Source organism: Carassius gibelio, chromosome B6 (genome assembly GCF_023724105.1).
Source record: "Carassius gibelio isolate Cgi1373 ecotype wild population from Czech Republic chromosome B6, carGib1.2-hapl.c, whole genome shotgun sequence".
Lineage (NCBI taxonomy): Eukaryota > Metazoa > Chordata > Actinopteri > Cypriniformes > Cyprinidae > Carassius > Carassius gibelio.
The window spans coordinates 28,700,245-28,711,904 of NC_068401.1; the positions used below are offsets into that span (position 1 = coordinate 28,700,245).

Genomic DNA, 11,660 nt, shown 5'->3' on the forward strand with positions numbered 1-11,660 from the left:
TGAGGAAATGTACAATGTTTTAAAAATTAAATCTTTCACAAGATGAAAAAATATTCTTCATGATATGAGCCTTATAAAATCAGTTTTGTTAGTAACTTTTACCTTCTTCTCTTCACTGTCCTCTTCTATAGCAACAGTGTTGTGGTTCTTGTGGTCTGTCACAGTGCAGACTGAACACACACGTGTCTGATCATCTCTACAGAACAGATCCAGAGGTCTCTCATGTTTCTGACATATATAATCCTCCATATTACTTACAGGATCCATCAGTTTGTGTTTCTTCAAACCTGCCACTCTCAAATGACGCTCCAGGTGAGTTTCACAGTAAGAGCTCTGACACACCAGACACGACTTCAGCGCTTTCAGCTTTCTTTCCTCACAGATGTCACACAGAACTTCAGTTGTTTTCAAAGTCTCAGGACTTTTCTTCTTACAGTGATCTACGAGCTCTCGGAGTGTGGTATTAATCTTGAGATCAGGTCTTTGCTTGAATGTGTCTTTACAGTATGGACAGCTGCAGGTCTGGCTGTTGTCCCAGCACTTATTCAGACAGATCTTGCAGAAGTTGTGTCCACATGGAGTCGAGACTGGATCAGTGAACACGTCCAGACATATAGAGCACTGAATCTCCTCAGACAGTGAACTCATGGAGGATGACATTGCTGGAAAGAGACATTATTTAGGATTAGTGTGAACTCCTTCAATACTGTTTATGAAGAACCCCATGATGCACCTCATGAAGCTGGTGAATGTAAAGAGTGTTCAGAGACTAAGAGTTTTAAAGGTATAGGTTACTTGTACTTTCTTTAATCTAAACAGCAGGTCATAGTTCAGATTGTAGTTGTCATGATCTAATTTGGTTTTAAATCTACAAAAAGAGAAAATAACTTACTGTAATATATATATATATATATATATATATATATATATATATATATATATATATATATATATATATATTTATTTATTTATTTATTTTTTATTTTATTTTTTTTTGGAAAAGGTTTGAAGAGATAAAGAGCAACCCATTTAACTGCCTCTCACACTCTCCACATCAGACGTTTACACCACTCTGTGTAAGGTGAATGCACAGACGGCAGCTGGCCCTGACGGAATACCTGGTCCTGCTTAAAGCCTGTGCGAAGCAGCTGGCTGAGGTCTTCATGGACATTTTCAATCTGTCCCTGGCCCAAACAACTGACCCCACTAGCTTTAAAACCTCCACCATCGTCCCAGTACCGAAGAACTCCACTGCCTCTGTCCCTAACGACATCCGTCCTGTTGCACTCATCCACATCATTGCCAAATGCTTTGATAGGCTGGTTGCATCCCACTTAAAATCCTGTCTCCCTGCTACACTGGACCCATTCCAATTTGTCTATCGCCGCAATAGGTCAACAGAGGAAGCCATCTCAACGGCACTTCACTCTGCCTTCACCCACCTGGACAGTCAAAACACACATGTGAGAATGCTGTTCTTTGATTTCAGTTATGCATTTAATACTGTAATCCCCTCCAAGCTGATCTCCAAGCTCAGCCAGCTTGGAATCAGCACACCCATCTACAAATTAATTTTAGATTTTCTGACTAACAGACCTCAATCTATTAAGTTAGATAACCTCTCCTTCTCCATCATCACCCTGAACACTGGCGTGCCACAGGGCTGTGTACTGAGCCCTCTCCTGTACTCCCAATTCACCCATGACTGCATTCCTGTTTATGGCTCCAACACCATAATCAAATTTGCAGATGAAACCACGGTGGTAGGTCTGATATAGGATGACAATGAGTCAGCCTACAGGAATGAGTGTGGTGTGCCACCAACAATCTGGAACTTAACACCAAGAAGACAAAGGAGATCATTGTGGACTTCAGTCGGACTAGGAGTCATGCACACACTCCCATCTACATCAATGGATCTGTAGTGGAGCGTGTGTCGAGTTTCAAGTTCCTTGGCTTCCACATCTCTGATGACCTCACCTGGTCCCATAACACCTCCAACCTGTTCAAAAAGGCACAGCAGCGACTTTACTTCTTATGGAGCCTTAAGAAAGTTCACCTGAGTCCCAGGATCCTTGTGGAATTCTACTGCTGTACCATTGAGAGCATACTCACAAACTGCATCTCAGTATGGTACAGCAATTGCTCCGCATCTGACTGCAAAGAACTCCAGTGGGTGGTGAAAACTGCTCAATGGATCACCGGCACCCAGTTAACTTCCATTGAAAACATTTATCACAAGCGCTGCCTGGGCAGGGTAAGTAACATCATCAAGGATGCCTCTCACCCTAGCCATGGACTTTTAGCCCTCCTTTCATCCGGCAGGCCTTACAGGAGCCTACACTCTTGCACTAGTAGGCTCAGGAAGAGCTTCTTCCCCTGAGGCTGTGACACTTCTGAACTCCACCCCACCAGTCTAACCTGCCATACTCTGATCATTACTGTATATATGATTCTGTAAATCATAACTTCACTTACTCTGCACTTATATGTATATAAAACACTATATTCTTGCACTTCTGGTTAGATGCTAACGGCATTTCATTAGCTCTGTACTTGTACATAATGACAATAAAGTTGAATCTAATCTAATCTAATCTAATCTAATCTAAAATATAATAGAGCAAAGATACATATAAAATAAACAGTGCTTATCATGTTTTTTAGGTAAGTCTAACATTAGTTTTTAGGTACAGAAATTGAATAAAGAAATCAAATGTAACATAACATTGCATATTTTACTTTGTAAATTAAAAACTACTTACAAAAGTTAAAAACAGTGAGTGATTTTCTTGTTGCTGCTGTTTGATTAACACTAAGAAAGTGTTGTCACTTTAAGAGAACGCACTGATCAGTACACTGATAGCATATGTTTGCCCGACTGTGTCTGCTAGGATACTCACCAAGTCCGGCATTTTAACATAATTTTTGTGTGAATCTGTCCATTAAAAAATAATACTATAAAGAGAACTTAATATTTGTTATGAGTTCTGAGATGCAGTTTCACTTGCTTTGGATAAGCGCACACGCATATCGAAATGCATATTTATAACATTGTTAGAACATTATCCTCTAACATTCTTATAAAGCTTCCCATCATACTAGATGGGGCTCAGAAGTCAAATGTTAGTTGAAAGTGAAAAAACAACCTTTGTTTGATGTCAAACTCCAGCGTATATAACTTAAAAAACAGAATTACCAGTTTCACTTATTATAAACAAGATTGACTATTTCTGTCATAAATATAAAACAGTTCTTATACAGATTAACAGAAGTTGATGGTTTATTGAAAATAATTTAGTTTGACGTCACCATTATGGTGATCAGTACATAGGCAGTATGACTCTTTTCAATGTTACTTTTTGTTTATCTGCTGTGACTATATTTGTTACAGTGAAAAAGGTGAGAATTTAAAAACATCATCATGTCGTGTGGGTTACTTGTTGATGTTAAAAATTTTGTCATGTAACAATCTGTTAAACTGGTTTCATCTGGAGTATATTCTATGCTATTAATTTACTGCAAGTGACTATAGCAAATGTGTTGCAACACATAGGATCCTGCAGATTTATATCACATATATTTTTGTCTATTCTTTTTACATTTCTTTTTTCATGAACCTCTTTGTAACCCAGAATGCTTAGCTACACAAAGACTTCAAAAATTAGTGTATGAATCTCAAAAATGGTGACATGCTTCATGCCCCAATGCATTCTGGGTGCCATGGATTAGTTTTGTATGATGTACCCAGAATACATTGCTGCATGAAGCATGTCACCATTGTTGGGAGTCATACACTGAATCTTGATGTTTGTGTGACAAAGACAGATTTTTTTTTTTTTTGTTGAAAGTATCTGCTTTAAATTTAGCTGGGTCTCAGGCTGTTGACCAATTGAGTCACTTTAATAAATGATACCAACTAACACCATACATTAGACTGGTTGAAACCATGTAACCAGACCACATATGTGGTGATGTCCTATCCATCAGCAAGCAATCAGCATCATCCACATGTCCACTTGCTGTTTTTGCCACAATAAAAAATTCAGCAGTTAAAGATCAACACTGCCAAGTCAAGTGTCAAATTACACAACTACAGCCAACACTTACCACCATTATGGTGACATCAAATCAAACTATTACTTTGAAACAGACATCGACATTTTAACCTCTGCTTAAATCTTACTTAGAATGTTAGGGGATAATGTTCTAATAATGTTATTAATAAACATTTTAGAATGTTTTTAGAGAACGTTATTCTATCTTTTGAGAGAATGTTCTGGGAACAAAAATAAAACTACCCGCTAAAAACATTGTTAGAACAATGGTAATGTTCTTATTATCTATTTTCTATTTTTAGCACAAAAAAAATCTAGCTAAATCTGCCCAGTTAACAGTTTCCCCAAGTCAAGACTCAAGCAATAGCATCCCTGCTAGCGAAAATGCTAGGCTTTATGGGCATGCTCAAGCTCCAGTCATCTTAGACTAACTCACCCACCAGAGTATGAAACTCTAAGAGTGAAGGTCTGAGCATAATGACTCCCTAAGTGAGAGGACACCTAGCTACACTCAATTCCAGAAGCAGATAGTGAGGCTCAAAAGCAAGAGTCTTTAAACTCATATTACTTCCAAAGACCGAAGTCTGAAAAGTGAAGGCTTCAGCAGGATGACTCTCCAAAACAAGAGGAAGCCTAACAGCACTCAACCCAATTAGAGAAACTCTTAAGAGTGGAGGCCTCAGCAATGCGACTCTCTAGAACAAGAGGAGACCTCACTACACTCAGCGCAAGGGACAGTTAACGAGGCTCCCAAAAAGGAGCCCTCATGCCAATAGTACTGTCTAATCGGAGCTATGGAGAGCGGAGGCTTCAGCAAAATGACAGAATCTTAAACTTAGTTCAGGAGCTTTTAAGAGTGAAGGCCTCAGCATAACGGCTCTCTAAACTGAGAGGAAACCTAGCCACACTCAGCGCCAAAGGCAGGTCGTAAGACTCAAATACAAAGAGCCTATAACTCACATTACAGCCTAAAAAATGATTCCCCTCTAAAATGAGAGGAAACCTAACAATGACTCCCTAAAGCAAATGGAGACCTGGTTTCACTCAACGCCAGAGGCAGTTAGTGAGGCTCAAAAAGAAAGAGCCTACAAACTCATGTTACCACCAAAGATGGGGCTCTGAAGAGCAGAGGCTTCAGAAGGATGACTCTCTTAGGTGAAAGGAAGCCTAATAACACTCAGCCCTGTAGAGAAACTCTTAAGAGTGGAGGTCTCAGCATGACAACTCCAGAATGTTATTCAGTTGCTTTGACACAATCTGTATTGTTAAAAGTGCTATATAAATAAAGGTGACCTGACTAGAACAAACACTACATTCACAAAAAAAAGAGCCTACATACCAATAGTACTGTCTAAGTGGAGCTATGGAGAGCGGAGGCTTCAGCAGAATGATTCTTTTAAATTAGAGAGGAGACCAAGTCACACTTAGTGACAAAAGGCAGTTAATGAGGGTCAAAACAGATAGAGCCTACAATAATATTACTGACTAAGCAGAGCTCTGGGGAACAGAGGATTCAGCAGGACGACTCTCTAAAATGAGAGGAAACCTAACAACGCTCAACCCTGGTAGGGGAGCTCATAAGAGTGGGGGTCTCAGCATAACTACTCTCTAAACTTAACCTTAAACTTAACTAAAATCAGAAAAGCACAAATATATATTGGTTCGCATGTAACTCTGTCTTCATTTGTATGTTAATCTATAAGTGTTTGGGCTGTTTATTAGGATTTTGTTAAAAATTCCCATCCACGGCCATTAAAAACATATATTGCATAATACATTAAACGTTTGTGTTCAGTTTTTCAGCAGGTCATTTACTTCCTGTTTCATTCGTCTTTATGTCACATGACAAAATGACAGAAACACCAAACTTTGTTCAATCAAATGACATACTGTTAATATAATTCTGATATCACTTCAGAGCAGTAAACAACTAAAGTATCTGAGTATTTGACACGCTTAACCCCTTACCAGTCACCCCCCATTTTCAGCATGCAGACAGAAATGACATACCCAAAATAAAAAGTTTCTGCTCATGATTCTTTATGACTAGATACATAATCAATGTATGTTCACAAAGCTGACACTTCAAAGTTAACTATTCAGGAATCTGATTTATTATTTTGTACTCCTGACATAAATTACTAAATAACTGTCACTGCAACAATGTTTTATCAAAACATCGGTCAAATATTGAAGCTAGAGTCTTTAAACTTTCAACTGATGCACAGTTTCAACCTGCTTCTGTTCAGCTCATTCAATTCTGACATAAACCATACTAAACCAGATCACTGATATTAGAAACCTGTTCAGGACAATCTCTATTATATTTCTATCTCTTACCTGTGAGTATCAGATGTGTTCACAAGGGTCTCTGAACGACTCAATATTCTGTTTAAAGAGCTTGATGTTTACAGATGTTCATGTTGTTGTTGATCAAGTTAGTTTCACTTTCACTTTCTCCGAGTCTCTCACTGAACTACAGTGATGTCAGAGCTCCTCCTGTAGTCACGCATTTACATTCATCCCTGTATTTGGCCTGTTTTTATGTTTCTGTCAGCTCAATCAGAAGAGATTTCAGCAGACTTGATTATTTAGCAACATTTGTGAAGAGTTTCCATGTAAATGTAGCATCAAAACTGCTCTATTGTCAACACCGAACACAGCGCTCTGCTGCCTCTGGTGGCGCTGCTGTGCATTACATGCTGCATAATACACTAACACTGTACTATCAAACATTCTGTAAACACATATAATTGCTGAGAAAAAAACACATTTGTGCAGGCTTGAGAATACATAATTACAGAATGATCTCAATTCACCGCACATGTGAAAATATACATACCTTAAAGAATATATATTCACCATAAAGTGTTGCATTTACACAGAAATGAAACTGATGTTAACTGTCCCCTAATGGACACAGAGAGTACAGCATGACACACACAACTGGTGAAGCTTCATGATGATGAGTAAAATATCTTATTTAAATATTAGTTCAGAATAAAGCACAGACACATGTGATTAAACAGAACTATAATGATAAGAGATTGATTAAAGCTGTTGCACTGTACCTGATGATGGACAGTTATGCTGGATTTAGAGTAATCTGGAACACATTCACATTTGCAGTCCCCCCAGTTCACCCCCAGAGGTCATTATTGTCTTTCCACCCTCTCTCCACATTCTCATGCATGTGACAGTATATAACTATAATAGTGTATGTTAATATTATACAGTAGACTATTTAGCAAAACAATATCCCTTTTGATGAGAAGAGATTAATTCCCAATTACTTATTTTTATATATATTTATTTTTGTATTTGACATTTTAACACTTTTATGTTCCCTTAATTTCTATGCTTACTTGACACACACACACGCACACGTACACAAACACGCACACACACACACACACACACACACGCACGCACGCACGCACGCACACACACACACACACACACACACACACACACACACACACACACACTGAATTAAATGTGAAAAGTTAAAGTAATAGTGTTTCCTTGTAAAACACAATGATTTACAGTGCTTTACTGAGTTGTGAATAATGGCAATACAACAGTTTGACAAGGAATGGTGAGTTTTTATTCCTGTTGTTTATTTATTTATGTATGTATTTATTTATTTAGATATGTGGAAAATATCTAGCAGGAATGTGCGTGTTTAAGACAGAGAGAAATGCGAGAGGAAAGCGATCAGAGTGTCATTGTAAGTGAGAGCATTAAAAGTGTAATAACAGTTTAAGGATATAATCCATCATGCTGGAGACAGACAGACGGAGACTGAGATCTCTTTCTCAGGTCATCATTTTGTGTTGATTAGATGATAAATGCCCATTCATTAATATTAGTGGATGAAAGCTGGGATGATTTATTGCTGCTGGGTCTGAGATGTGAGTTTGTTGGTCACTCAAGCGTTACACTGAGGATTGTGTGTGTTTGTGTCGGGTCGTGCCACATGAACAATGATGAGAAACCTGAAGACAAAACAGCTCAATACACACAATAACTTATGTCATGATTACTATTGGTATGATTGAGGGTAAGTCTTTACATAAATGTCACATAAAATAAATGTCCTTCTACACTGTAAAAAATATTCATATATCAGTGGTGAAAAAGATATTGGGATTAATGACAAAATCAAATCACATTTGGTCTAGAATCATGATCCGGACCTTCTATTGATTTCTTTTGCTCATTTTGTTGTGACAATATTTCCTTGCATAGTGAAAAAAATGGTAAACTAAAAATGGTGAAACCTTAATTAACTGGATTTATTCAAGTAGAAAAAAATAATAATAACCTCACCTAAACAATATTTATATATTTATTAAAATGGAAAACACCTGCTCTTTGGTTCATGGATGCAGGAAATTACTCACACACACACTTTGTGCATTTTTAATTTCTCAAAAAAACTCATTCTGTATAATTTATAAGTGTTTTGAAAAATGGGGACATGGGTTATGTCCTCATAAGTCCCCCTCTCCTTGTAATACCTGTGTCATACCTGTGTCATTACATACACACACACACACACACACACACACACACACACACACACACACACACACACACACACACACACACAACAGCAGGAATTAAAAGTGTATGTTCTGCATCTAAAGGTTTAGTGATTCTGAGTTCTGTGTTTGGGACATTATCATAGGTGTAGTGTGACCTCAAACTTTTAAATATGGACATCACTAAAAATATGAACAATGATTTTCACTTATAATGCATTTTCAACCAGGAGCTTGCATATGAAGATGCCACACACTCCCAAATATAAACTTTGTAAGATAGTTTCATGTACAATGACCTAATGTATACTGAGAAAAAAAAAATATGCATATGAATTAATACATGTAAATGTGTGTAAAATATAGATAATTTAACTGATGCTAATACTTTATTTCATTTAAGAGACGCTCTTGTACTCATGATGGGTCACAGAGAGGCTGGGGTTGCATTGCTGTTAAAAGGTAACATGAAAGATGCTTAATATTCACTGATGAAACATTCACTGTAAGACACGTGTTGCTGCATAGTAATTGTTAGTAAACTGCCATCAAGATACTGCATTTTCTTTCTCATATCACTCCTGCAAGATCAGTGTTAAACACTGCAGTGTGAACATGACTGTTAGTAAAGGGACTTTTGCAGTTCAGGCCGAATATTTCATCATGCTAATGTTGGTCTCCAGACGCACCTCACTGAAGGACTCGGAGCCTGTCCTCACCTTTATCGTTTGACAAATCTCTCCCCTCTCTCTCCTTCTCTCTCCGAGTAAGTGAAGTAATTTCCCCCGCGCTGATGATAAATGATCAGCCGGTCCTCTTGATGCCCTTCCAGTCCTCACAGCCTAATTAAAGAAAACATTTCATGATTGCCTATTTTTCCTCATGCGTGACAACCTATTATTCTTTCTGCTACCTGATTAGGGCCTTATTATGCGGAGATGTAGATTGATTTAACAGGGCAGAGTAATAAAGCTGTACTTGCTCTGATTGAAGTAAGGTGCAGGTTGAGTCGGTCGCAGTAATTGTTATTACTGGCTGCTGATCGCGGAGGCAGAGCGGCTCCAGATCAAATTGAATTAGAAAATTAGAAGGTCACTCTGTGAACAACAGGTGCTGTTTTGGGCCGAGCTCCTCTCGATGGAGCTGTCAGGAGAGAACATTCGAGCTGTGCCATTGTCCCAAGTGATAAATCGTGTCCATCACGTTGGCTAACACTGACATATTTCCATCAAAACAAGATTAATCTCTTCATCAGAGTGGACAGTGTGTTGATATAATCGCTGGTAAAAATGGAATGCAAACTGACAAATTGCTTTTTTCTCTCTTCTCTTTCATCTGTGCTGATTGATTAAATTATTTTTTAATGAATTAAGAATCGAAGGAAACAATTTTCTGCAGCTTTTCTGCAAAATTCAGATTCTGACCTTATTTTTAAAGCAATCAAGCGGTTGAGCCGAGAAACATCACTAATGAACAGTTTAATCTGCACTCATATCAACACACACATAATCATATTAATGGACACATGCTCGAAATGACACTTTTACTGCAACTGCGACAGACAGAATATATCATGTATTTGATATATTGCAAGTATGCATATTAAAAAACTTCAAATATCGAAGAAAAACATTATTTTAGAGCAGTGAATATTTTTGTAATGTCATCTGTGCAACACAACGCTGTTGTTGTTTCTTTAGAGAGCTACTTTTAGACTTGAATTAACACATTAATTTAGGATATAATATAAAGTAAGCTAATGTTTATTGGTTTGTTTACTGATGTTAATTAATATTTTTGACTTCAATAAAAAAGGTTAATTTAGATGTTACCAGATGTTCAGTGTAACTTCTACAATGAAAACTAAGTAATACACCGATTATTTCTTTAATCAAATTATTTTCTTGGGAATATAATTTCAATTGGTGATCAATTTTATTTATGTATTTGTTTTTTTCTGTGTCATTAGTATCACTTTCCATTCTGTTAATCTTTTGAGAAATCAGTGAATGGGTGCCGTCAGATTGAGAGTCCAAACAGCTGATAAAAACATCACAATAATCCACAGCACTCCAGTCCATCAGTGAACATCTGGAGAAGACAAACGCTGAAACACATCCAGCATTAAGATGATTTTAACTTTAAACCAGTGAAAAAGTGCATCCCCTATTGTCTCTCACATCAAAATTCAGTCACAAATTAGTTTGAAGCTGAAGACTTTGACGTGCAATCAGTGTGCAGATTTCTCCCCCGATTCAGATAAGATATATTTCCATTGGAGGAAGCGTTATTATGGACTAGGACTTATATTTTAGCCAGAAGCAATGGTTTGAAGTTAAAACTATGTCATTATATATATAGTCAGGTTATTTGTGAGGATCTGTATATGTTAGAGCTCTGGCTGCACAAACATCAGTAATGGATCTGAGGCATTCGGTCATGTTTACTGTACCTCTTTATGACATTTCTGAAAGTCTGTTAAACCCTTTTATAGAAATGTTTGCTAAATTGTTTTTATATACAGTTTAGTCTTCAAAAGGATCTGCAGAACCAGTGTCTCAGTGTGTCTGAACATCTGATTTATCTGCTTCATCAGGGACTGATTCTCTCATAATCATTTAATGCTGAGTATCTCTAGTGTTGACAATCTCATTTACAAGGCTCTGACAAGCCGCGCGCGCGCGCGTGTGTGTGTGTGTGTGTGTGTGTGTGTGTGTATGTGTGTGTGTGTGTGTGTGTGAGAGCTTCTCTTCAGGTGAGTTTACTGCTCTGTGTTCTACATTTTTTTCATTCCCACGTCTCAGAAATGCACATGAAATAATGAGCTGACAAATAGTCTACAAATCATTGTGCTGCTCTCACTTCACTGACACTCTCGACATCGTAATGAAGCCGCAGCGGCTCTCACACACGCTTTGATTGCTTCATTTAAGAGTCTAAACGCTTGACACACAATCATTTATCTGACTTACTGCTAATCTCCTCAAAAAACACACACACACACACACACACACACACACACACACACACACACACCTCAGGTGAGCTATGATTG

General features: G+C 37.7%; 1 protein-coding gene across 5 annotated transcripts in view; it reads right to left on the reverse strand.

Annotated features, from left to right (window-relative positions):
* The window catches only part of LOC127960214 (E3 ubiquitin-protein ligase TRIM39), a 290,581-nt gene extending 283,611 nt beyond the window's left edge, over positions 1-6,970 (reverse strand). The window contains exons 1-2 of one of the 5 annotated variants that reach the window (XM_052559829.1): positions 6,399-6,704; positions 103-662 (exon numbers count right to left, since the gene is read on the reverse strand). In XM_052559829.1, the coding sequence (XP_052415789.1) occupies positions 103-660 (558 nt within the window). In that variant the 5' untranslated portion in view covers positions 661-662; positions 6,399-6,704. Of the gene's footprint in view, positions 1-102; positions 663-6,398 lie in introns of all 5 variants that reach the window. The other 4 variants (XM_052559826.1, XM_052559818.1, XM_052559831.1 and 1 more) reach the window with 4 other exon arrangements.
* Between the last annotated feature and the right edge of the window lie 4,690 nt (positions 6,971-11,660).